The following is a 24,316-nucleotide window of genomic DNA, read 5'->3' as shown; positions in this document are numbered from 1 at the left end:
TTATCAATACCGTTCAAAAGGTTAGGATGAAGTAGACCAATCAACTAAACTAATGGCCAGGACTAAGTTGAAGGTTTTTGCCTCAGTGAACAGAACAAGGTTGACACGAGACATGTGACCTTAACTACAAAAAGCCAAAACGACATGTTTTTATCATTTGTTCAGTCGAATAGAAGCTGAAACGAGCTGGCCGCTGTAGGTACAGATGCCAACACCTTGAGCATCTGATACTTCTCTCCCACATCAGTAGAATCTGGAGAGAATGTCGCTTTCTTCAAACAAGCAGCATTCTTTAGGACAAACGTTGCCACCTCTCTATCCCCTTGTCTCCCCTTGTACCCAATCCACACAAAAGCCTCAATACTACACAACAAACACTCGGGAACAGAACTCGGCGGCCTCCAACCAATAGGGGTCTCTTTGCTTTCACTTCTTAAGTTGTTCTAAGAGACCAAAGATATAATTATCAGTCAGTCCAATATATGATTATCGGGACACAAAACCGGATAAAAGCAGATTATAGAGACCGACAACATGCATTGCTGAGTCTGAGAAATCGCAGTTTAGGAGAATCTTGGAGCATACAAGTAAGAAGATCCCACCAGCCTTCGGTTGTGAACAATTCGAGATGAACAAGCTGATTGAATATCATACCACAAGGATGCATAACCTGTATTTTTTTTTTCATATAAAAGAGATATATAAAGCGGAATAACAAACAATTCATTACAAGGTTCAAAGATTAGTTATTACCTCTGAAAGTGATAAAGATAGTGAAAGGCGGTGGACAGAAGTAAGAGCCTTTAGAAACTTGTGGGCTGCTCCTTTAGTAATGCAAACGGAAGCCTCCACCAACTCAGGCATATTCTCCATTTGACGGAGTTCGTAAGCCATAGAATCTGTAATTTTAAGGTACTTCATAGCAGGAGCATCCACCACAAACCGATCACATGTCCCAGAATTTTTGTCTAACATAGTTAATGCGCGACGACAATGGAATCAGTTGTTTCGTCTCCAATATGTCGTTCCACAAACAAGACTTCAAGATTTGGACAGCAGGATATAAGACGTGGTAGAGTATCGTTGTCAGTGTAATCGACAAGCTCCAGGCTCAGAGTTTTTAGAGACGGGAGACAAACGGACAGAGGAACGTTCAGGAAAACGCAATTGCTGAGTGACAAGAGCTCTAGTGTGTCCGAGGTATATATATAGGCTACTCGGCAGAATAAGAGACCTTTCCTTGGAAACAACATCAATTTCTAGCTCACGCAGAGGGCGACTTAGTGCGATAGTAATCCACAGTTCGATATCTATGAAGGGACAGTCAGCGCCAAGTTTTAGATATAACTTGTCTAGTATTGGTGCTTTATTTGAGAGCAAAGACCTGTAAACGAACTGAGAGAAGATCTTGTAGTCACCAGTGTGCTGGCTATCATTGTAAGCAAGTTTGGGTACTGACTTCCAGAGAGATCGCCATCTTTTGGACAAAAGACTTGTGGCCACGACATCTTTTGTAGGAACAAGTGACAATATCCGCAAGAGCAAATCATCCGACAATGCACTGATGATGTCCATGTGAGAGAAACACGATTTGGATCCTGCAGATTAGAGAAACCGAAAGGGTTAAACACAAATCCGAATAAAAAAAAGGAACAAAATAAAGACCATTAATTAACATGGTTAAATAGTTTATAAAATGACAATGACTCAATGAGACCAGAAGAAGAGTTTGACCAAGTCGGAGATGGTCCTATTTCTCCAGTCGCAGTTTCACAAAACTCCCTAGCGTTTCACAGATAACACTGACCCCAAAGTTGATTCGTTTTTTTTTTCTCACGGGAGAGGATAACAGAGGAGCCAAGAACCCTAGATTGTCACACAGTGCCCCAAAAGGACTAAAGCAGGACTGTGACACTAATGTCTCAAATTTAATTACCACACTCCAACCACCGGATTGTTTCAACTTGTCATAGTTTGGTCTTTGGGCTTTTAATATGTGGCCCATCCTATCGAAGTCTTTTACGTTTTCAGGTGTTGACATATATGTTTGCCTTGTATATGTTTTCTTTTTCATGGGAAGTATGTTATTTACTAATTATCAAAATAATCGATTATACAGTATATCCTTGTTTTATGTCGTGAAAACATTATGCTGCAAAAACAGAACATAGACGCACCAAAAATGTATTTTATTAACCGGTATTAGGATTTAGTAGTCCTGTGTTTTGATCTCATGATATGTGTTTCCAACTCCGCAGTACAAAAATGTCTAGTGGACCTCTAAACAAAAAATTAATTTACGAATATTATATGAGCAGAAAAGTAAATCGGATTAGGCACAAACTGATGTGTAATGATAGATAATGAAACATTCAAGTCAACGTAGCAAAATCACAAAAGGGATTAAGTTCTTGAAAAAAGTAAATCCTGACCTCTTTGTATACTCAACACACAGAGATCACGGAATCGTCGTCTCTTCAAATAATACACAAACCTTATCTGAATAAACACTGTACGGGGCATATGGTGTTCAACGGCGGGAGTGTTATGTCGGTAGCCCTTTTCTCGGCTGAGGTTTGGCAGGAACTACGGCGTATCCCCCCGTCGGATCGCATAAGCAGCCGGGAAATGCTTGACCTTGTCTGCTTCTTCCCGCTCCAGGAACTGGGCCGATACGCCGTATGGTTTTTGACTGTTCTCTGTCTTCCTCCGCCAGGTTTGCTTTATCCTGAAGTCGACGAAGAAGAAGAAGAAGAAGAAGACGATCGTGATCACGCTTTCGCTTATAGCTCATCTTCAGCTGCCATCGCTACATATCAGAATCACTTCCATCTGCATTTTGAGTGATCAATATGTGATCATGCTCTCTTCTTTTGTAAAGTTTCCCTTTTATTATTATTTTTTTTTAATTCGTTGCAGTCACTCTGTTTTTACTTTGTAGTTCCTTGCTAAAAGAATCATAATCCTGATTAGAGTTTGGATCCCTGAAGAACATTTAAAGATTTGGGAACATTTTCTTGTCTTTGGTGATAGTTAGACCGTAAATTTGAGTTTAATATGCACTTGAAACACCGTTGACCGTTCAATCGGGTTCTGAAAGCACCTCGGAATGTTTTAAGACGACTAATGGAGCTGTTGTCGATTTGCTTTAAGTGTGTTCATATCTTCTTGGAAAATAATTCTTTTGGTCGCTTCCAGATCCTCGCAGCTTGTCATCGTCCGTATATGTCAAATTTCTTTTTCCAGGTCAAGTAGGCTTGCTTGTTTGTCGTTTGAATTTAAGGTAATGAACAAATTGGATAAACATTAATATTTTAAATTATCTTCATTTTTTCATTTGATCGCATGTCCCAATCTTTCCGTCTCCGTAGCTGATATAATTTACACTTTCTAAGATAAAGGATTGGTGTTTGTTCAAAACCAACTCTTTTAATCTCTCGTTTTCTTTTTGTGCGTTTCTGGTTTCTTGGCTTCCAAGAATTAAAACACGTTATATGAACAATTTACTCTCTTTTTGGTCCGCCTTGTGAATAATTTACTTTATCGTGTATTGTTGTATAAGAAACTGGAAATTTCCATTTATAACTTCTTCTTTTAACAAATATCTGAGAAATAATTGGGGTATAAATGGATATGGATTGAGCTAAGAGCACATGGTGCCAATGTGCCATCAATCATAGTCCATAATTCCATATTCTTTACCTATAAATAGACATCCACACAGCTCATTGGTTCTCTTATTTTCTCATTTTCTATTCATTTCACGACTGGCACAGGGAAAAAAATAACAGTTTCATATATACTTTACTTTTTATTAACGAAAGCGTTCCTATTATGAACTGTATAATCTTTGAATCGACATATTATATCCATCTCTCCAAGAAAAACACCAGATAGTATACTTAACAACTAAAATCGGCTGCATTGTTCTTTCCAGCTGTTTATTTTTAAATTATTTTCAAATATCTTAGTTGATGAGCTCAAACACATATTAATGTTCTTGTGTTGGTTAATTCAAAAATGATTAATCAGGTTGGTGCTAATTAAACTGAAAAGTGATCCATAGACAGTTGGCTAATTAACACGTATCCATGTGTATATATATAACACACAGTCACAGAACCATAGCAAACACCACAAAAAACACACAAACAGATAAAACGATCTCGTTGTTTGCTTTCTCAAGAATTAACAATGGAGGCAACGAAGATGAAACTCGTTGAGGCTGTCTTGGTGGTTATGATGGCTTTCTCTGCTCTGCAACAGGCTGCCGCCGTGGAGGCTCCAGCTCCGAGCCCTACCTCTGACGCTTCCTTGTCTATCCCTGCTTTTGTCGCCACCGTAGCCACTCTGGCGTTTGGGTTTCTATTCTGAGCACATTCGTTTTGATTTTTATTTTTTTAGTTTATGTAGAAATCATATTCTTGATTTCATAATTTATTTTCACTCTTGTGTATTGTTTAAAGCTTTGCCACATCCGATATCAATAAACGCATCCCTGTCAGTTTCTTTGTATGATCAATGTAAGTAGTTTTGACGAAACTCTTTACCAAAAAAATGTAAATTGATAAATCCCAAGTGTGGTAATTGAATGAAGATTAAACTAACTGAAATCTTAATCCCAAATCATTTTGATTCAATCTTAGTACTAACATGACGTTTAACTTCAATTATTATTCTTTCATCTACATCATTTCATAACGAGAAATTGCCAAAAATACCATTTTCATAGTACCACTTTTCATGTTTACACTAACCACTTTTACCACTACTTTTAATGAAGGGTGATAAAGATGAATAATGGTACCTTCAAAGTGGTATTTTTGAAAATTCCCCTTTCATAACAGTTGTTTTGATAATAATTAGATCTAATTTATAGCATGGTTTTAAATCATTGACTGATATCTCGGTCCAACCGGTTGAATTCTGTGAAATTTCAAAACAACCGGTTCATATCTGACTATTGGTCGGTTCGGGTCCCACCACTGGTTAACTGAGGATTAACCAAAGGATTCATTATTCAAATTTCAAAGAGTCAAATTAATTTGGTTGACAAGGTAATGTGACAAAAAAAGGTTGACAAGGTATAATCTGCGAAATAATACTAAGATAATGTGGAAATAAATATCTAACGAGCTTCTAACAACTCATTTCAGTCCTTCCAGTATCAAAAACCCTAACGTTACAGCTCTCGCCACTGGCTCTAATACGTCAGCCCGCCGCCGTGTTCCGCCGATCCTTTGATATCATCCACCGTGGTACGATCCCTCCTCCCTTCTTCTTCTTCTTCCTCCTTGACGCTGTAAATTTTCCGTTGTTTTGTGCGCTTCCCTGATCTGGCGATCGCAGCCGCTAAGTTGTTTGGAAACGCTAAATCACGTTCGCGTTTGAAACACTTGGAACTCAGTTACCTAATTTGCTTACTGGGCCTGGCCCAACACCTGGTTTGCTTTAAGAAAAAAATATTTATTTTCTTAAAAAAATGAAAAAAGGAAAAATGAGCTTAGTATTATAGCTATGGCAATGAGGCTAACCCTTTTCCCGGTTACAGCTACACCGCCGTCATCTCTCTGTTCCTTCAATCTTCTTTCTCGTTCTCCTCACTTAGCTTATCTGTCCTCTTCTTCTTCCCTGTCTGGTAAAATCCTCTCTCTGAGCTTTAATCTTCCCTCTTCTCTTTCGTTATCTCTACTTTTGTGGTTTCTGCTCTCGCCTACATTTATCTTATTGCTTCTCGAGCTTTTAGGTTATGGAGAGACATTTCTATTCCACTAGTTGTTGAACCATGATGTGTATCAAAAGCGTTTAATTAGCTTTTTAATAGGGTTTGCTATTGCTATTTTGCGTGTACTGATTCCGCTTGTGTTGTTTTGTAACCTAGACAGGTGTACTGAGAGCGACGACTAGGAGACTTGCTTTTGCGACAAGATCAAAGTCAGTGGCAACCATGGCAGCTGTAAGTCATAGTTTTTTCTTTGTTTTAACCCACGAGACAGATTTATGTTATATAATACTCTTCTTTCACTTCACCGTTTCTATAACTGATATTTTGAGTGCTGTAACAGAATCAAGAGTTCACGGGGAATCTAAAACGCGAGGTCGAGAAGCTCTTTGATGCTTCTCTGAGATTAACTGTTCCTGATGGAACTAGTGTTGAGACCGAGGTTGCTGCCTCTCTTCCTGGAAAACCTGGAGATTACCAATGGTGCTCACTCTCTCTTTCACTTTATTCAAATGGAACTATAAAGTTAAAATTAAGTTACTTTTTGGCTTTGTTAAATTAGATTTTTCTTTTACATTATATTCTTGTCTGCAGTAACAATGCAATGGGTCTATGGTCCGTTATTAAAGGAAAGGGCACTCAGTTCAGGGGTCCTCCAGCTGTTGGACAGGTTGGTGGTTTGTTTGGTCTTTAGAATTCCGGGGCTTTTGTATGCTCTCTATGTCCTGTAGCAGATTATTATTGGATCTTATATTGTTTTGTTCCGTTTTTCACACAGGCCATTTCGAAGAATCTACCTGTTTCAGAGATGGTTGAAACTTGCTCTGTAGCTGGCCCTGGTTTTGTTAATCTTGTACTATCAAGCAAGTGGATGGCTAAGGTGCTCCTGTTGTATTGCGCACTCGTATAATCGTTTTTTTAAATCTTCGTATAAGTTATTTATGTGTAGCTTGGTTGTTTTCTAATATGCAGAGTATTGAAAAAATGCTCATCGACGGGATTGACACATGGGCGCCTACCCTTCCAGTTAAGAGAGCCGTGGTTGATTTTTCCTCTCCCAACATTGCTAAAGAGATGCATGTTGGTCACCTGAGATCAACCATCATCGGTGACACTCTAGCTCGCATGCTCGAGTACTCAAAGGTTGAAGTTCTACGCAGAAACCATGTTGGTGACTGGGGAACACAGGTAGCTATTTTTTTCTGCTCTTCAAATAATTTCTTAACCTTGAAACCAAGTGCTTTGTTGTTGTATTCCAATGTTTATCATAGAAATAAAAGCCTTTTTTTCTTCTGCAGTTTGGCATGCTAATTGAGTATCTCTTTGAGAAATTTCCTGATACTGAGAGTGTGACTGAGACAGCCATTGGAGATCTTCAGGTCAGTTGCTTTACATCATATGGCTTTTCTTTGTACCTATAATTGCATAATACGTTATACGTGAAGAACTATATCAATTTAATCTCTATTTTTCATATGTCATTTAACAGACGTTTTACAAAGCATCAAAGAGTAAATTTGATAGTGATCCAGACTTCAAGGAAAAAGCACAAAAGGCTGTGGTCCGTCTACAGGTAAATAACATTTCTCCAAATCTGTGCTTTCTTCTGTTTGGCAGTGTGTCAATATGCAGCTGCCTTGGTTGCAAGATCTAAATTACTCAATTGTCTTCCTTTTTTTTGTATTCCGTTTCTTCGGTGTAGGGTGGAGATCCTATTTACCGCAAGGCTTGGGCTAAGATTTGTGAAATCAGCCGAACCGAATTTGACAAGGTTTATCAGCGCCTTAAAGTTGAGCTTGAAGAGAAGGTAAAATAAGATATGTCGATACGATATAATTTGAGACAACATAGAAAGATAAGAGGTGTATGGATGCTTAATGAAAAATACATTGATTCATGCCAGGGTGAAAGCTTTTACAACCCCTACATCGCTGACGTAATCGGGAAGTTGGATAGCAAGGGGTTGATTGAAGAAAGTGAGGGTGCTCGTGTGATTTTCCTCGAAGGCTTCAACATCCCCCTCATGGTTGTAAAGAGTGACGGTGGTTTTAACTATGCCTCAACTGATCTGACTGCTCTTTGGTGGGTTTTCTTTTCTTCTATAAAATTTGCATTTAAATTGCTTTTTCTTTTTTGGAAAATACAGCTCATATTACGTATTGTGTTTGAATTTACTGAAGTGTGTGGCTTCACCTGAACTTGCCTATCGTTTAATAATGAATTCTCTGCTGATACTTAAATCTTCATGTCCCAGGTATCGGCTTAATGAAGAGAAAGCTGAGTGGATTGTATATGTTACCGATGTTGGCCAGCAGCAACATTTTAACATGTTCTTCAAAGTAGGGTTGATGAATATTTTCATTTTCTATTTCTACGTGTCTTGCTTACAACTGTCGGTCATAACTGTCGTTATCCTGTTACTATGAATCAGGCTGCAAGAAAAGCTGGTTGGCTTCCAGACAGTGATAAAACTTACCCTAGAGTTGACCATGTTGGATTTGGTCTCGTCCTTGGGGACGATGGCAAGCGATTTAGAACGCGATCTTCAGATGTAGTCCGCCTAGTTGATTTGCTAGATGAGGCCAAGACTCGCAGTAAAACTGCCCTTATTGAGCGTGGTAACTATAAAATTGTATCAGCATTACAGTTTTTGTTAAGTTATTGTGTTCTTCTATTCCTCTTTTATATGTTGTTTCTCTGTTTAGGTAAGGACAAAGAATGGACTCCCGAGGAGCTAGACCAAACAGCTGAGGCAGTTGGATATGGTGCGGTGAAGTAAGTATATTTGTCATATTTTCGTTTTAGGGACTTTTGTGATTAAAGCTGAACAAATATGATGAATGCTCTACCAGATGTTTTGATAGTTGGCATTTTAATAATTTCATGCTACTGCTAACATGCTGTTTTGTTTAAAATATTCTTTCAAGGTATGCTGATCTGAAGAACAACAGATTGACAAATTATACTTTCAACTTTGATCAAATGCTTAGTGACAAGGTACTGGAATTTGCCGCCTAGTTTACATAATTGCATTATGCAGTCATCCTAGCCATGCTTATTGGTCTTACACATGTCATGAGCAGGGAAATACAGCCGTTTACCTTCTTTACGCTCATGCTCGGATCTGTTCAATCATCAGAAAATCTGGCAAGGACATAGATGAGCTGAAAAAGGTATTTTTTTGCTGCATGGTCATAGATCACTTGAATTTATTCATTGTTCCTCTGTTCTTCCTCTTGACTAGTCTACAGCTGAACTTTCCCATTGTCTCAATCTATTTGGTTTGAAAGCATAAACAACGATGAAGAGTTATTCTTACTTTTCAACGTCTGCTTTATTGCAGACAGAAAAGCTAGCATTGGATCATCCTGAAGAACGAGCACTAGGGCTTCACTTGCTTCGATTTGCTGAGGTAACAAATGCTCATCATTAGATACTACTTTCACATTTGATTTCTTTTTTCTGGGTAACAAGATGAACAAATTTCACAACCCATGATGTGTGAACGATTTGCAGACGGTTGAGGAAGCTTGCAGCAACTTGTTGCCGAACGTGCTGTGTCACTACCTCTACGACTTATCTGAACGCTACACCTCCTTCTACTCCATTCATCAGGTGTGGTTTCCTGATATTCTACGTTTCTATTTAATAGTTTGATATCAAACTGCATAGCCCATTATTTGTATCTCACTAAAAAATATGAACTTTGTTACAACAGGTCATTGGTTCACCAGAAGAGGCAAGCCGTCTCCTACTTTGTGAAGCGACGGCTGTAGTGATGCGGAAATGCTTCCACCTTCTTGGAATCACTCCTGTTTACAAGATTTGATTCCATCACTATCACAATTAAACTACTCAAAAGACCAGAGTACTCTTATCTGTTCTGGCATTTTTTTTCTTCTTTTGTACAACTTGTGAGAAAGACGGTTCTTTAACTCTAAATTATCTTTTGTTTTCATTTATCTTGGGCGACCTTGTATACAAATGATTACAATGTTCAACTGATTCGGAAAGTTTGGTTTGATCATGTCAATGAACTGATTTAGGTGAATCATAAAAAGGTTTTAAGGTTAATTAGTCTTGAATTGGAATGAGTTGAAGATGATGATGTTCTGGTGGCTTTCATGGAGATTGTAGCATTGGGTCGATATAGCCCTTTGCTTCCAGAGCTCCTGCATGTCTTCATTCTTGGTCTTTTCTTGACAAGATCCGTAAGGCATGTGACATTTGCTAGAGATGTGAATGACTGAGATTTGCCTTTGTAATGCTTTGAAAGTCCTTTCTTCTCGTTGCTGTGAAACAACACAACCAAAAACACAAACTGTCAACAATTTATGTGATCGATCAAAAGAGGATTAGCATGAAGAAATGATTCTGACTTTCTGAGACCCTTTGATTGCTTTATATTAGTAAACCCCCCTACTGATCAATCTCTATGGATTATTACTTATGTTCTTTATATAACCCGGAAAGTAAAAGGTTTCACGAAGAGGACAGAGTCATTACATGGTCGGTAGCTGAGAGATGAGGTCTGATAAATCGTCAAAAGCCCCATTAGAAGAAAAAGAAGAGGAGGCTTCTTCCTCTGTTGAATCAGATGAATCTTTTGCTGAGGATCTTGAAACTCTTTCAACATCTTCCTCATTCGTTGTCCAGATGAGACTACCAGCGTGAACGCTCATCTTTTTGTCAATGATAGTTATTTGGTTTTCTTTTCTTTTCTTTTCAAGTCTTATACCAAAAAGTAAAACAAGGTTTATTGAACAAAAATTAAGAACATAGAGTTGAGTTCTTGTCGAGATGTTTGTGTTTCGTTATCCTAATAGTAAACAACAAAATTAAGAGAAGTCTGTATATATATAGTTACGAATGCATGTAGATAAGCGAAGAGATACGGTTTCAGTAATAGAAAATGGATAAAGAATAGCGATAATGTGTATGTATTACGTACGTGCAAGCTGTGGACAACGTTTGGCTCTTATCCCAAATTGTTTATACCTGATTTTTCTCTCGCCTCACGTTTTTATCAGATCATTTAAACCGTTACTATCATTTCTCTTAGTTTACCATATTTTGCAAATTGTGATTAATTAGCCAAGGAATCCTCGGTCGGCTTTGTGCGTTAAAGTCCTAACGTTAAAGCTACAATGCATCTTCTATGTTCTTAACGTAGGGAACCAAACGATTAGTTACAAGATTAAATATGAAATATGAATTTTTTCTAAAAAGACGTCAACTTTTTATTCTCTTTTAAAATTTTACAAAATTTGTTAATTATAAGATTATGTGTTGTTATATAAGATAATATGATACATTTAAAATTGTGTTAATTGTTTCCGTTTGAAAAATAATCATAGATTTTAGATATGCTATAAAAAGTTGTCTGTTTATATATATAAATAAATTTTTATGAAGTTAATTTTTAGAAAATATTGTATTAATTGTTTAATTTATTCTGAAGTATTATATTTACAGATATAATACTAAAGATAAAAAGTTGACATCTTTTTAGAAAAAAAAATAAAAGAGAATAAAAATTTTCAAACGTAGGGAACCAAAGGATTAGTTACAAGATTACATATATGAAATATGAAACAATTTACTTCTTTTTTTTACATCTGAAACAATTTACTTCTTGGTTATGCTAAACTTTTTCTTTTTTGTCAACTGTCTCTTTATATTATGCTAAACTATAACTACCTTAGCAATAAAATAAAAAATAAAAGTTGCAGAACCTAAGCTATAATCGAACCTGCGATAGGAAAGTTACTATGATAAGAAGTTTTTTTTTTTTTTCGGAAAAGGGGCATACTATGATGAGAAGTTCTGCACCGTATATTTAACATTTTGTATACACGGTCAGATAAATAATGTTATAAAAAAACGTTATAAATAATATGTGAAATTCTATACATTTTTCATTTGCAAAAAAAAAAAAAAAATTCTATACATTTTTAATATTGGTACGTTTAAAAATATTGGCGGAAAAAAAAGAGAATCAGAATCTGGTCAAAAATCTAGAAGAAAGCTGCATCTTCTTACCCATTACAACGTCTGGATGAAAGTGATTTATGTCCTAGCTACGCTATGATGTTCAACTGAACCATCAAATACAACGTCTGGATTAAAGTGATTTATGTCCTAGACCGTAGACGCTATGATATTCAACTGAACCTTCATATAGATCTCGACTAGATTCGCACAGGCTAAGCCAAAGACAGAGGTACTAGGGGTACGAATTGATAGCAGCGAGTTGAGAACTGAGAAGCACGTGAATTGGAAAGTTAAAAGAAACCTTGGCATGGCAGCAGAATAAAACATTAAAAGAATACTTTGGAATCTTTTTAAATTTTAATTTTTAACCTACTATTCTTTATCATAAAAAAAAATTATAGGTGTAATCATACTAGTACTGATAAACTCATCAGAACTTCACAGATATACGTGATTAAACGAGAGTTATAGTGATTTTATATGAATTTTTTTCGTGTTGTGCACCTTTTATTAAAAAGTTGCACAAGAAAACAAAGAAAAGACATAATCTGTTGCTCAGATGAAAGCTGGCCTTTTGAAGGCCATTTCCTCTGGTGTTAAAGACATAATCTGTTGCTCAGATGCTAAGAGTCTTGTTGATGCAATCACAGGTACCAAAACTGTGACGCCTATCCGAGGAATACTTCATGACTTAGGCGTGTTGAGTAGTTCCTTCTCTTCTATCTCTTTCCATTTTATTGCTCATTCATGTAATGATCCAGCAGACAAGTTGGCGAAAAACGCTCTGTTTCGGTTGCAGAACAACCCCTCTCTGGTTGGAAACTCTGTTGTTTAAGTTGTTTAAGTTTACCACTTGACAGATCTGTGAAGCTCTATGACTCAAAACACCACTTCCTTTTCAATCCGGTGAGGAATCCCCCGCTAGAAGATATACAGACCAGTTTCTTCTCACCGCAATCGTTGTTCACATATGCCCTTCCTGGTATTTGCTCTCTCATGTCCAGCTTGTTAGATTTTGATAACCAGCGAATCTGTTTGGGTTCCATGACAACTCTCTGGATCCAGTACGGTAATACTGGTGTCCTAAGTTTCTGTTTGAACTCAATTCCTGGTTACTCAGCAAATCTCGCCAAGCTCATATCTCAGGATGTTGTTATAAGGGCTAACAGCTCTTCATTGCTGGATTTAACACATTGGTGTTTGCCCGTCACTACCGTATGCGCCCAGAAACCATCATATCTCGTAGACTCATCTCTCTTGTGCTCTTCATGGTCAAGAACTTGTATGTATTCAGAGAGGGAAGGTGCATCAACCGAGCCTTACAAATTGGGATTAAAACTACATAGTTATCTCTCTGGTGCAGTCATTGATGTTACACACAGTTCAAGCCAAAGTCATCATCAATCATTATCTCCAACAAGTGCAAATGTCATCGCAAGATTATTTCTAAAGTGGAATTTACCAAAGCTTGAAGATTGCAGCCCTTTAGTCTTTTGTTTTTATAAAAGACTAATCAAATTTCCTCATGTCCAGGGCCATGAGAGATCCATCATCGATGATGCAGGTTCATCATCTTCTCACTCAGCGATTGTCTCCTTCGTGGCATCGGCATCGCTTCTTATTGCGGAAACTTTGGCGTTGAGAAACGCCATGATCTCTGCTCGTCAGTGTGGGATTAACGCTCTCTTGATCTGCTCGGAGTTTCAGATTTTCATTAACCTTGTGAAATCAAGAGGAAGACATTTAGAGATCGTTGTTCTTCTCAACGACATCCACTTACTATCAACCCTATCTGCAGTTAAATTTAAGTTCATCGCTAGACTAGTTAATTATAGAGCTGACCTTTGTGGCCAAGCAAACTCTATCTCTAATGTACTAAACGTTTGATTATGAAATGAATGTTGCTTTACAAAAAAAAAAAAAAAAAAAAAGTTGTTTAAGTTTTAATGAAAAGGTTTGATAAAAAGAAAACAAAGAAAGATAGACTATCATCCTTCTTTAACAATCAGGTTTTATATCCATCGTACAAACTCTATATTTTGTTTCAAATAGTAAGAGTGGTCCGTAACAACATGGTTTTGAGGAGGCATAACCAAAAGAGCATTTTTCTTGTAGGTCTTATAATGATTCGATTTAAATAAAAGGGACTAAGATATATTCCTACCTTCTGCTTTATATGACTCATTACATTTATGTCAAAATGAATAACTAGTGCATGCATGACTTTATTAACTTTCTTGAAAAATGAAAGTCATACTAACAAATATAAAATTTACATTAATTTAATTTAGATATACTTGTTAATACAGCTAACAAGTCAGGATTTTCTTAAAATGTTGACTTATTGTTATGTTATTTAAGTTTATAGTAAGAAAATAATCAAGAAATATAGAAACATATCATAATAAATTCATTATTTATCAATTTTCTTGATATTTTTCTTACTCTGAATTATTTAGCATATGTATCTATTTTTTATATTTGTTTCTTTTATACTTCATAACTACCTTTTAGGTATAGTATACAAGATTTTCAATATAAATAGCGATGCTGAGCTAGGGGTTTGAAGCAAACACACAAATTGTAAACAAAAAAAAAAAAAACAAAATGGAGAAGAAACAGTTTTGGATGAACTTGAGAGAAGAAGATTTAACCGAAGAGACCAAGACTCTAATCTCTTCACTTCCTTCGGAGAAAGAGTACCTTGGTGGAAACCTCTGCAAGTACCAAGGTTCTTGGTATTACTACAACTTTCTCCAAGGTGTCCTCAATGTCCAGAGAGGTTTTCAGCCTCAAGACACCGATGTCATCGTCGCATCATTCCCCAAATGCGGCACCTTATGGCTCAAGGCACTCACCGTGGCGCTCTTCGAGAGATCCAAGAACCGTTCTTCCGAGGATCAACATCCACTTTTCTCCAACAACCCTCATAACCTCGTACCGGTTCTTGAGATGAATCTGTACCGCGACACCCCAGAACCGGACTTGACCAAGCTCTTATCGTCATCTCCAAGGCTCTTCTCTACTCACATGCCGTTCCTTACGCTGAAAGAAGCTCTCAAAGACTCTCCTTGCAAGGTAGTGTACATTTGCAGGGATGCTAAGGACTCTCTGGTGTCACGTTGGCATATCATTTGCAGGTGTCTCAATAAAGAAGAGGACAGAAGCATTCTCGAGTCTATGTTCGAGTCTTTCTGCAGTGGGGTTTGCTTGTTTGGTCCGTTTTGGGATCAGATCTTGAGTTACTGGAAAGCTAGCTTGGAAAACCCTAAGCGTGTTCTGTTTATGAAGTACGATGAAGTGAAGATAGATACTCGTGGTCAGCTCAAGAGACTTGCAGAGTTCTTGGGTTGTCCCTTTTCTGAGGAAGAAGAAAACAACGGATCTATGGATGGGATCTTGGAGATGTGCTCTCTAGCTAGCCTCAGCAGCTTGGAGGTTAACAAGACAGGAAAATCGATCAATGGCATTGACTACAAGAAGCATTTCCGCAAAGGGATAGTTGGTGACTGGAAGAATTATCTAACTCCGGAGATGGGGAAGAAAATCGACATGATCATGGAGGAGAAGCTGAAAGATTCCGGTTTGAAGTTCTGAGTTATATTCTGATGCATTGGTGTAATAAGAAAGTACGAGCTTGTTGTAAGGTTCATGCTTTGTAATTCTGAGTGATGTCATGTGTTGTTTGTGTGTTTTGTTTTATTTCCCTTGAGTGCTGATGTCGTGTGTTGTTTGTGTGTTTTGTTTTATTTCCTTTGAGTGATGATGTCATGTGTTGTTTGTGTGTGTGTGTGTTTTATTTTTATTTTCCCCGGAGTGATGTCATGTCATGTTTGTGTGTGTTCTTTAATAAAAAAAAGTACCTTGATGTTGTGTAACTTGCATTTATAATTATTTAACAACCGTCTTATCGTTTGTTATTATCTTATGTTAATACTCCAGTAATCATATGTGCTCCCGCTAAGTAAACGAGGACAAATATAATCAATAGGTCGTATTCAGGAGTGTGTTTTTGGCGTCACGAAATCAAAAAAGATTTGAAAATGCTTTTCATACAGATATGTAGTTGTAAGTTCAAACAAACGTGTCTCTCTGGCCCATTGAGCCTACAAGACTTGCACTGACACCAAAGTCTGAGATTTTTGACTTCTACTTTATGGTCAGAAGGTTGGATGGGCTGGTAGGTACACAAGGCCTTACAAAAACCTACGAACACAAAAGAGGGGCAAAAGATTAAGAGATTTTTATCTTTTGATTACAGCTAACAGCAACTTTGGATATGATTCACGGGCCTGTTTACAGATAACAGCAAGATACGGTTGAAGAATTGTCTTCACTCGTCTTTGTCACATCAGCGAGAGATCCACGGTCCATGTATACTCTATTGTGGTAGAACGTTCCATAACCATTTATGGATGGGGTTTCTTTGGGCCATTTTTTGAGATTGAAGGCCCACAAGGAGAATTATATTTGGTATTTAACAGAAATCAAACGAATTTATGTATTAATCTCAACTCCTGTCATTGTTGTTGTTTTATGTACTTTTAGCAAGTGCTATCAGGCTCTTCAAAAAGTGTTAATGTACTATCACCGTATTTGTTTATTATCATTGTGATGGAATATATTATTATTTTTATTTGATAAACCAATAACAAGAAGTTTAGATGGGGGACATATACAAACACATCACCATCTTTATACAATTTTTAAAAATGTGTGTAGCATTTTTTTTTTTTTTTGACGTCAAACGGCTATTCTATAATAAAACCTCCTAAACCTAAAAAAATATATCAAACCGAACCCCCAAAAATGACTTGTCAAACAAGTCCAAAAGATCAGGAAAAAAATAAAATAAATAAAAGGTAACTATACAGAAAACATTAAATTAAAATAGTTGTTTCTAGAAAATATCGACCTTTCTCTCTCAAGCGGTCATCGTCGGTAGTAACGGTGATATTTGTCAAAAGAGGCATAGTCCTCGGATACGGGTATACTTGAGATTCTTATTGATGCTACTCTACCAATGTTTAAATATTGCGGCAAAACCCGTTTTAGACCGCCACATGTTTGCTGAAGTCACCCTTTTAATTAGATACCAATCAATCATACACCCACAATATTCTCCATTACCAAAACCACCATTCCCTACCACCTCGTAGGTTTAAACTGCTTACTCTCTCTCTCTCTCTCTGGTTTTTGAAATTTGTTTACAGACTCTCCATCTATGGTCAAACTCTTTTGATCCTATAAAAAGGGGGGTCGAGTCTGTCTTTTGATCTACGGATTTCATTTTCATCTCTCTAACATTTTCTTCTCTTTCAGCGATCGATCGAGCTTCTTCTTCTTCCTGCTCTCGTATTCGATTAATCGTTTGTTATAATTTTTATTCCAGTTTCGTGCGTTCGTTATGAGTACTCTGGAAAACAGCAAGCCGAAGATCATCACTGGTTCTGGTGGTTATGTTCTTGAAGACGTTCCCCATCTCTCAGATTACCTTCCTGGTCTCCCTGTACGCTTTCCTCTCCCATCTATTCAGTTGCAAAAAAAAAAGACTAGAACTTGATCTACATAGCTTGATTTTTGTTCTGTTTTTTTTTTTTTTTTACTGTTTAGCTTTTTCACCTTTAGATAGATCAAATGAATCTCTCAGGTGATCTTTTGCATCTGGGTCCCATGGGTTATATGATCAGGATCAATCTCTATAATGGTTTTAAGTTATTTATTGTGTGTTTCTCAAATCTCAGATCAAATGGTTTATTAAAGTTTTTTGATTAATGTTTTCTTTTGGTTCTATGTGATTGCAGACTTATCATAATCCATTACAAGACAATCCAGCTTATTCAGTGGTTAAGTGAGTCTCCTTTTCACTAATAATAATAATACTCAATTGCAACTTGTAACACGAGTTTCTTTTTGTTTGTGGAATATTTCTAGGCAATACTTTGTTCATGCTGATGACACTGTCCCTCAGAAGGTATACATATAATTTTGGTTTGGCAGCCTTGAGAATCCATAGCTCACTTATTGCCTCTTCTCCTTTTTGTTTAGATCGTTGTTCACAAGGATGGTCCAAGAGGAATTCACTTTAGACGAGCCGGGCCACGTCAAAAGGTTTTTTTTTTCCTCCTTTTTGTTCAGTTGCTTCATTTTGAAATAGGATCCTTTGTTGACTTATCTCTCTCTGCAGGTCTACTTCGAATCTGATGAAGTCCATGCTTGCATTGTTACCTGTGGGGGTCTTTGTCCTGGTCTCAATACCGTGATTAGGGAAATTGTGAGCAGTCTATCTTACATGTATGGCGTTAAGAGAATACTGGGAATAGATGTAAGTTTTCATGATTATTATAATATATATATATATATATATATATATATCCACACATTCACGTACTTGTTTGTTTCAGCTTGAATCTTTTTTGTTTGGTCAGGGTGGATATAGAGGCTTTTATGCTAAGAACACTGTCCCCTTGGACTCTAAAGTCGTAAATGATATCCATAAGCGAGGAGGGACCATCCTTGGGACCTCACGAGGTGGCCATGACACCACAAAGATAGTTGACAGCATCCAAGACCGAGGAATCAATCAGGTTTTTGGATTATAACCGCCACTAAAGGTACATATATAAACATAAGTTCTTGATGTTTTTGTCATCGTCCAGGTTTACATTATAGGTGGAGATGGAACACAGCGAGGCGCGTCCGCTATATTTGAGGTAGTGAAATCCCATTGTAACCATTGCAAGTTTGTAAGCTTTAAAAGTTTATGCTGATCTTGTGATTTTGGTAATACCATGTAGGAAGTTAGAAGACGTGGCTTGAAAGTTGCAGTTGTTGGAATCCCAAAAACAATCGATAATGACATACCTGTATGTTGTGTATCCCTCTCTCTTACCTCACTTCACCTTCATAGAGGAACTAAAAAAGTCTCTTTTGGTTGCAGGTGATAGACAAATCTTTTGGGTTTGACACAGCTGTAGAAGAGGCTCAACGAGCTATCAATGCAGCACATGTGGAAGCTGAGAGTATAGAGAATGGTATCGGTGTTGTCAAGCTTATGGGTCGCTACAGCGGTATGTAATAATATACTCTTTCTCGCTTGATCAAGCTCTCTTGTTAGAGTATCTGACAAGTGCGTGCACTTTATTTTTTAAACAGGGTTCATAGCGATGTACGCTACTCTAGCAAGCAGAGATGTGGACTGCTGTTTGATTCCGGAGTCACCATTTTACCTGGAAGGAGAAGGTGGACTGTTTGAGTACATAGAGAAACGTCTCAAGGAGAGCGGTCACATGGTGCTTGTGATTGCAGAAGGTGCTGGACAAGATCTCATGTCCAAGAGCATGGAGTCTATGACTCTCAAAGATGCTTCTGGTAACAAACTTCTTAACGATGTTGGTCTTTGGCTGTCTCAAAGCATCAAGGTAAAGCCACAAATTACACAGAAGAAGTAGAATCAGATTAAACCAAACCAAGTGGTTAAAATTTGGTTTTTGTTACTTGGTTTGTAGGATCATTTTAATCAGAAGAAGATGGTGATGAACCTCAAGTACATTGGTACTTTTCATATCACTTTCACTCTCTCCACTATGAGTTCCTTTGCGCATTAATCTCCATTGTCTTTGATTTCAGATCCAACATACATGATCCGTGCTGTTCCTAGCAATGCTTCAGACAATGTTTATTGTACACTTCTTGCTCAGAGCGCAGTGCACGGTGCAATGGCTGGATACACTGGCTACGTCAGTGGTCTAGTGAACGGAAGACAAACCTATATTCCCTTCTACGTAAGTTACAAAACCTATTTAAAAATCTTGAATGATCCAATGGTGTTATTAAACGTATCATCCACGGTAGCCATCATTTTCATAATTGTCATCGTCATTTGTTTTGTGTGGAATGGTTGTGATGTTGCAGAGAATAACGGAGAAACAGAACAATGTAGTGATCACAGACAGGATGTGGGCGAGGCTGCTGTCTTCAACGAACCAGCCGAGTTTCTTGAGCCCCAAAGATGTGTCTGATGATAAAGAGAAGCCCATGTCGGCCCTTCTGGACGATGGCAACTGCAACGGCCCAGTCGAGGTGCCTCCAGTGACCAAAGAGGTCACCAAGTGACACTGAACCTAAGAGTATGATGATGGTCCTATATATGTTTAGGTAGTAATTGATGAGCAAAAATAATTGTGTGTTTACGGTTTGACGCTTTCACTTGGCATAAGAAAATGTTGCACCTCGTAGATGCCTCATGTTTGTAGTTATTTTTGAACTTCTCCATGCTACTTCTATCAATCTTCTAAATTAATTGACAATCTTTAGAAATCTTTAACCAAAAACCCATGTGTTAAACTTTCAAGGCTTTGAAGACTTTAGGACTATTTAAAGCTCTTACTGCTATTAATTTTATCAATCACACTTTAGCTTTCCTAATTTTTTTTCAAAATCCCTAGATACACTAACTTCTTCTCTTTTGTTAACGTTTCCTTGATTTTTTTTTTTTAAATCAGAGGCTTCAGAACATTATTTTTTTTTTTAAAAAAGGTTACAGCTACTAGAGCAACAATCAAATTTTCCTATGAACGTTTCCAACCTATTGTTATTTTCATCTTTATATGTTATTTTCTTCATTTTCGTATAAATGTGTTTTTACACAGATTAAAAAATGACGAAAATATATGTAAATTGTTATTAATTACACTTTTTGACTAATAATATTTGAAATAAATAAAATTATTTATTAAATCAACACAGTTTGCAATTAATTTTCAGCTAAAAACAAATATAATTTGTATTGGAATTGTAAAGCGATATTTTTGTCTAACAAGAAAAAAATATTATTGCTATTTAAAAATTGTTATTAATTACAATAACAATAGTTTAATGTTAACAATAACAATAGTATTACAATAATATTATTACACCTTTTTGACTAATAGTATTTGAGATAAATATTAAAAATTGAACGTCTAAGATATTAATGAACAAATAAACATATTAATAAATGTGTAAATAAAAATTATTTCCGCACTTTAAAAGCGCATATCAAAATTAGTACCTTTTTAAAGAAAATAAAAACAAAACGAAAGCCAAAATAGCTATGAATTAAGGAATGAACATGAGATTTAATTATCCAGTGTCAAAATTTAGAATTTCAATGGTATTGTCAATTAATTATATGTTTATTTTGAAGAAAAGCATATACTTTTTCACACAATTATAATCATTCTGGTATTTCATATATTTAAATGTTATCTTAATTCTACCAATATGCTTTTCCACACAACTTATTTATCATCTGCCTTATGCAATAACATTCCTTATGCAATAACCGTACCTACCACATGTGAGTTGTCGCATGATCTCTTGAAATTTCACGTGAATCTCTTCTATGTTTCACCAAAATAAAATACCATTGGTAGTATTCAATTATCCATCTTAATAATTATTATTCATTTTATAGGTATCACAATTTGCTCACTGTACAATATCGTTCACGTACCAAAACCATCAAAAAGTTGCTATATTACAGGCCAAGCCTTTTATTAAAACAAAAGAAAAAGCAAAATAAATGCAAAAATGAAGCAAAACAAAAGCAAAACTGAAACAAAATAAAAGCAAAACAAAATAATAAGAATCTTTTATGCAGCAGAGGAGACAATGTTTGTAAGAGAATCACTGTCACTTTCATTGGAGGCAAAGACTGCAACGATTAAATTTGGACTCAAATCAGGTTTTGACAAAGTTTTTATAGTCCAAACTTGCATCTTTGTACAACTTTCACCATTTTTCACCAACACTTTTTATGCCTTCATCATTTGTGTTCTTCAGTTTCATCATATTTTCAAGGCTTTGAACCATATAAATTGATTAAATTATAAAACTTCAGTAAACTGAATTAATATAACTAGACATAGTAAATTCAACTTCAGGAAATGTTCTTACAAAAGAAGGTCTTAGCAAGAGTCTTCGTTTCTCCAAGATAGTCGAAAGTGAAATGATGACGATGCCTTTCACTCTTCAACTTATATAGGCAAACCTAGGGGTGGAAATAGAAGATCTTTTACATTATATTTAGAAAATAAGCTATATGTAACTAATTAATTGTAATAGTTCTTGTCTTGTAGGATTAACAAATAGTTTTCTACCCCCAACCTCCGAGACGCAGTAATGTAAATCGCTATTGTAATAGTAGACTAAATACTAGGCATCACTCATGTATATAAATATATAACATTGTATTCTGGTAGAAAAGTTAAAGTGCATATTTATTATAATATATCGAAGATGACGAGTCAGAGTCTGGCAAAGGGGATGGTCCGGTCCGTGTACACAACAAAACCAGTTTTATAAATTTCACATTATACTAAAATGTGTCTTCCAAGAGATGTGTACATTCTCGTGGTCGTTGTATTATTTTGGTACATGTTAATTATCTATTCCAAGAAAAATATGTTTGAATCCGAGAAACCACAACTTTTTAGTGTTTGTTAACTGGCATCCAAAATCATAACAACAAAATCATAACCTTAATGAAGCAACCATTTTGTAAATTTTATTGGCAAAATTCATAAATTTAATGAAACCATACTTTAAATGATTAAATTTTTTACGTAATAACAACATAATAAGACCAAATAAAGATGATCTACTAACATACTGACTAATTGAGCTGCAATTATATATATAAATAGATGATCTACTAACATACTGCCTAATTGAGCTGCAATTATATTTAATATATATATTATATATATATATATATATATATCAAGATGATCTTTTAAATTTATATATAAAATCTAAATTTGTAATGGATGAAAACGTTCATCACGAATGCATATATTAAATATTTATCTATATTTTCAGTAGTTGGACTTGGAGGCTTTAATATTTTGAAACTAACCCATTCCTATTATTACGGTGATAAAATTTAAAAGATCTTGAACTATTTTATCTATTCTAAAAAATATGGACTTGACATATTTACAAGAATGATCATCACTTATAAAAATACGTTGATATCAAACTTTTGAAAGAACATAGAAATCCATAAAATTGTCTCAATTTGTTTCCATATATCTTTTTACTATATAAGATGACCTTCTTCATCATCCACACACATATACTTACCTCCTAAATCTCTCTAAGAAGGTTTTAATGATCTGATTAATAATTTATTTTCAAAGGCATGACCATTAACTGTGATAATTGATTTGTTATGTGCCATTAATTCAAACATGTATTAGTTATAGGTAAATCGAAGACGATAAGTTCTTCCTTCCTACTTGGAGATACGCAAGGTTTTTGTCGTATTGATTGTCATCCTATGAATTAAATTCCTAAGGCAAGTTCGTAACACATGATCGTATTATAAGAAGATGGCGATGAACCTCAATTACATTGGTACATTTAACATCACCTTCACTCTCTCCACTATGAGTTCCTTTGCGCATTAATCTCATTGTCTTTGATTTCAGATCCAGCATACATGATCCGTGCTGTTCCTAGCAATGCTTCAGACAATGTTTATTGTACGCTTCTTACTCAGAGCGCAGTGCACGGTGCAATGGCTGGATACACTGGCTACGTCAGTGGTCTAGCGAACGAAAGACAAACCTATATTCCCTTCTACGTAAGTTACAAAACCTATTTAAAAATCTTGATTGATCCAATGGTGTTATTAAACGGTAGCATCGTTTTCATAACTGTCATCGTCATTTGTGTGGAATGGTTGTGATGTTGCAGAGAATAACGGAGAAACAGAACCATGTAGTGATCACAGACATGATGTGGGCGAGGATGCTGTCTTCAACGAACCAGCCGAGTTTCTTTAGCCCCAAAGATGTGTCTGATGATAAAGAGAACCCCATGTCGGCCCTTCTGAACGATGGCAACTGCAACGGCCCAGTCGATGTGCCTCCAGTGACCAAAGAGATCACCAAGTGACACTGAACCTAAGAGTATGATGATGGTCCTATATATGTTTAGGTAGTAACTGATGAGCAAAAATTGGGTTTTGACAGTTTTACGCTTTCACTTGGCATAAGAAAATGTTGCACCTCGTAGATGGGGGCATCTCTATGCTTTTGGCCCCACAGAGATAATTTGAGAGATAAATCTTCGTTCCATATGTGACGATTCTACTTCTATTAATCATCTTCTATGTGATAACTGAAAAATATCTTTAGCCAAAACTCATGTTTATTACATACAACCTTCTAACGTTCTCTGTACATTTTTGTTTTGGCACTAATTCTCATTCCTTCCTCGGAGTTGATGCATCATACTTTCTTGACATGATTTATCAAGCATACCTTCTATACGGCTGTACTGAACCAAAACTAACTCAACAGAAATAAACAAATGGAGAAAAAAGTAAAGCCAAATGGGAGATAAAAAGAAATTAAATGGGAGAATTAATAATTGATTACATTATTCTTTGAATGATATATGATGATATGTCTCAAATCTATTTACCAAATTTAAAGAGATCGGATGGTTTCACAATCGGAAACCTCGAACTAAATATAGAAACTCCAATTAATGGATACAAGAATTAAATTGCTTTAAAATATATGAGTATTATATAAATTGTTTTAGAAA

At 36.1% G+C, this 24,316-nt stretch overlaps 8 protein-coding genes across 13 annotated transcripts; 6 read left to right on the top strand and 2 right to left on the bottom strand.

The window, feature by feature from the left end:
* Nucleotides 1–27: 27 nt before the first annotated feature.
* LOC130503864 (F-box/FBD/LRR-repeat protein At4g26340-like) lies at nucleotides 28–1,928 on the bottom strand. Its single transcript, XM_056998424.1, is given in 6 exon segments — nucleotides 28–443; nucleotides 539–670; nucleotides 754–989; nucleotides 992–1,208; nucleotides 1,210–1,598; nucleotides 1,735–1,928. Coding segments are annotated over 5 exon segments (1,233 nt in total). The 5' UTR covers nucleotides 1,576–1,598; nucleotides 1,735–1,928; the 3' UTR covers nucleotides 28–161.
* Nucleotides 1,929–2,523: 595 nt separating this feature from the next.
* On the top strand, nucleotides 2,524–2,847 carry LOC108839502 (uncharacterized). Its single transcript, XM_018612258.1, has one exon. It carries the CDS (start codon nucleotides 2,524–2,526, stop codon nucleotides 2,845–2,847), a length of 324 nt encoding a protein of 107 aa, XP_018467760.1.
* A 1,202-nt stretch (nucleotides 2,848–4,049) lies between these two features.
* LOC130503863 (arabinogalactan protein 13-like) lies at nucleotides 4,050–4,515 on the top strand. Its single transcript, XM_056998423.1, has one exon. The coding sequence runs from the start codon at nucleotides 4,195–4,197 to the stop codon at nucleotides 4,372–4,374; it is 180 nt and encodes a 59-aa protein (XP_056854403.1). The 5' UTR covers nucleotides 4,050–4,194; the 3' UTR covers nucleotides 4,375–4,515.
* Nucleotides 4,516–5,098: 583 nt separating this feature from the next.
* On the top strand, nucleotides 5,099–9,755 carry LOC108843269 (arginine--tRNA ligase, chloroplastic/mitochondrial). 6 transcript variants are annotated; one of them, XM_056998429.1, is made up of 19 exons: nucleotides 5,110–5,258; nucleotides 5,552–5,638; nucleotides 5,882–5,956; nucleotides 6,066–6,205; nucleotides 6,317–6,392; nucleotides 6,501–6,602; nucleotides 6,695–6,910; nucleotides 7,021–7,101; nucleotides 7,212–7,295; nucleotides 7,425–7,529; nucleotides 7,626–7,804; nucleotides 7,977–8,061; nucleotides 8,154–8,340; nucleotides 8,428–8,497; nucleotides 8,650–8,719; nucleotides 8,806–8,895; nucleotides 9,066–9,134; nucleotides 9,239–9,337; nucleotides 9,441–9,755. In XM_056998429.1, exons 3-19 carry the CDS (start codon nucleotides 5,948–5,950, stop codon nucleotides 9,549–9,551), a joined length of 1,773 nt encoding a protein of 590 aa, XP_056854409.1. In that variant the 5' UTR covers nucleotides 5,110–5,258; nucleotides 5,552–5,638; nucleotides 5,882–5,947; the 3' UTR covers nucleotides 9,552–9,755. The 6 variants fall into 6 exon arrangements, with proteins under 6 accessions (XP_056854411.1, XP_056854410.1, XP_056854409.1 ...); XM_056998432.1 differs by having other exon boundaries at nucleotides 5,205–5,258; nucleotides 5,886–5,956; XM_056998431.1 differs by lacking the exon at nucleotides 5,552–5,638 and having other exon boundaries at nucleotides 5,099–5,258.
* Nucleotides 9,657–10,594, bottom strand: LOC108843320 (protein OXIDATIVE STRESS 3-like). The gene is made up of 2 exons (XM_018616496.2): nucleotides 10,229–10,594; nucleotides 9,657–10,014 (listed from the first exon to the last, which is right to left on the bottom strand). The coding sequence occupies exons 1-2, from the start codon at nucleotides 10,402–10,404 to the stop codon at nucleotides 9,774–9,776; spliced, it is 417 nt and encodes a 138-aa protein (XP_018471998.2). The 5' UTR covers nucleotides 10,405–10,594; the 3' UTR covers nucleotides 9,657–9,773.
* A 3,698-nt stretch (nucleotides 10,595–14,292) lies between these two features.
* LOC108840363 (cytosolic sulfotransferase 3-like) lies at nucleotides 14,293–15,407 on the top strand. The gene has a single exon (XM_018613197.2). It carries the CDS (start codon nucleotides 14,324–14,326, stop codon nucleotides 15,311–15,313), a length of 990 nt encoding a protein of 329 aa, XP_018468699.1. The 5' UTR covers nucleotides 14,293–14,323; the 3' UTR covers nucleotides 15,314–15,407.
* Nucleotides 15,408–16,903: 1,496 nt separating this feature from the next.
* On the top strand, nucleotides 16,904–19,949 carry LOC130503866 (ATP-dependent 6-phosphofructokinase 3). The gene is made up of 13 exons (XM_056998426.1): nucleotides 16,904–17,225; nucleotides 17,521–17,567; nucleotides 17,651–17,690; nucleotides 17,765–17,827; nucleotides 17,904–18,041; nucleotides 18,145–18,303; nucleotides 18,376–18,429; nucleotides 18,514–18,582; nucleotides 18,657–18,786; nucleotides 18,872–19,137; nucleotides 19,225–19,270; nucleotides 19,346–19,500; nucleotides 19,631–19,949. Exons 1-13 carry the CDS (start codon nucleotides 17,124–17,126, stop codon nucleotides 19,829–19,831), a joined length of 1,470 nt encoding a protein of 489 aa, XP_056854406.1. The 5' UTR covers nucleotides 16,904–17,123; the 3' UTR covers nucleotides 19,832–19,949.
* Nucleotides 19,950–22,874: 2,925 nt separating this feature from the next.
* LOC130503865 (ATP-dependent 6-phosphofructokinase 3-like) lies at nucleotides 22,875–23,820 on the top strand. Its single transcript, XM_056998425.1, has 3 exons — nucleotides 22,875–23,116; nucleotides 23,191–23,345; nucleotides 23,459–23,820. Exons 1-3 carry the CDS (start codon nucleotides 23,092–23,094, stop codon nucleotides 23,657–23,659), a joined length of 381 nt encoding a protein of 126 aa, XP_056854405.1. The 5' UTR covers nucleotides 22,875–23,091; the 3' UTR covers nucleotides 23,660–23,820.
* Nucleotides 23,821–24,316: the final 496 nt, after the last annotated feature.

The sequence above is a fragment of the Raphanus sativus genome, unplaced genomic scaffold (genome assembly GCF_000801105.2).
Source record: "Raphanus sativus cultivar WK10039 unplaced genomic scaffold, ASM80110v3 Scaffold1188, whole genome shotgun sequence".
NCBI lineage: Eukaryota > Viridiplantae > Streptophyta > Magnoliopsida > Brassicales > Brassicaceae > Raphanus > Raphanus sativus.
This window is presented reverse-complemented; position numbering and strand designations above follow the sequence as displayed.

Excerpts from the sequence above, each read along its gene's own strand:
- LOC108839502 (XM_018612258.1), top strand. The coding sequence starts at position 2,524 with ATGGTGTTCAACGGCGGGAGTGTTATGTCGGTAGCCCTTTTCTCGGCT.
- LOC130503863 (XM_056998423.1), top strand. The coding sequence starts at position 4,195 with ATGGAGGCAACGAAGATGAAACTCGTTGAGGCTGTCTTGGTGGTTATG.
- LOC108843269 (XM_056998427.1), top strand. The coding sequence starts at position 5,518 with ATGGCAATGAGGCTAACCCTTTTCCCGGTTACAGCTACACCGCCGTCA. Across the intron at positions 6,911-7,020 it reads TTGGTGACTGGGGAACACAG|TTTGGCATGCTAATTGAGTA; the intron begins GTAGCTATTTTT and ends TTTCTTCTGCAG. Across the intron at positions 8,720-8,805 it reads ATCAAATGCTTAGTGACAAG|GGAAATACAGCCGTTTACCT; the intron begins GTACTGGAATTT and ends TGTCATGAGCAG.
- LOC108843320 (XM_018616496.2), bottom strand. The coding sequence starts at position 10,404 with ATGAGCGTTCACGCTGGTAGTCTCATCTGGACAACGAATGAGGAAGAT. Across the intron at positions 10,015-10,228 it reads ATCTCTCAGCTACCGACCAT|CAACGAGAAGAAAGGACTTT; the intron begins GTAATGACTCTG and ends GTTGTTTCACAG.
- LOC108840363 (XM_018613197.2), top strand. The coding sequence starts at position 14,324 with ATGGAGAAGAAACAGTTTTGGATGAACTTGAGAGAAGAAGATTTAACC.
- LOC130503866 (XM_056998426.1), top strand. The coding sequence starts at position 17,124 with ATGAGTACTCTGGAAAACAGCAAGCCGAAGATCATCACTGGTTCTGGT. Across the intron at positions 17,568-17,650 it reads CCAGCTTATTCAGTGGTTAA|GCAATACTTTGTTCATGCTG; the intron begins GTGAGTCTCCTT and ends GAATATTTCTAG. Across the intron at positions 19,138-19,224 it reads GGCTGTCTCAAAGCATCAAG|GATCATTTTAATCAGAAGAA; the intron begins GTAAAGCCACAA and ends CTTGGTTTGTAG.
- LOC130503865 (XM_056998425.1), top strand. The coding sequence starts at position 23,092 with ATGGCGATGAACCTCAATTACATTG. Across the intron at positions 23,117-23,190 it reads GATGAACCTCAATTACATTG|ATCCAGCATACATGATCCGT; the intron begins GTACATTTAACA and ends CTTTGATTTCAG. Across the intron at positions 23,346-23,458 it reads AAACCTATATTCCCTTCTAC|AGAATAACGGAGAAACAGAA; the intron begins GTAAGTTACAAA and ends GTGATGTTGCAG.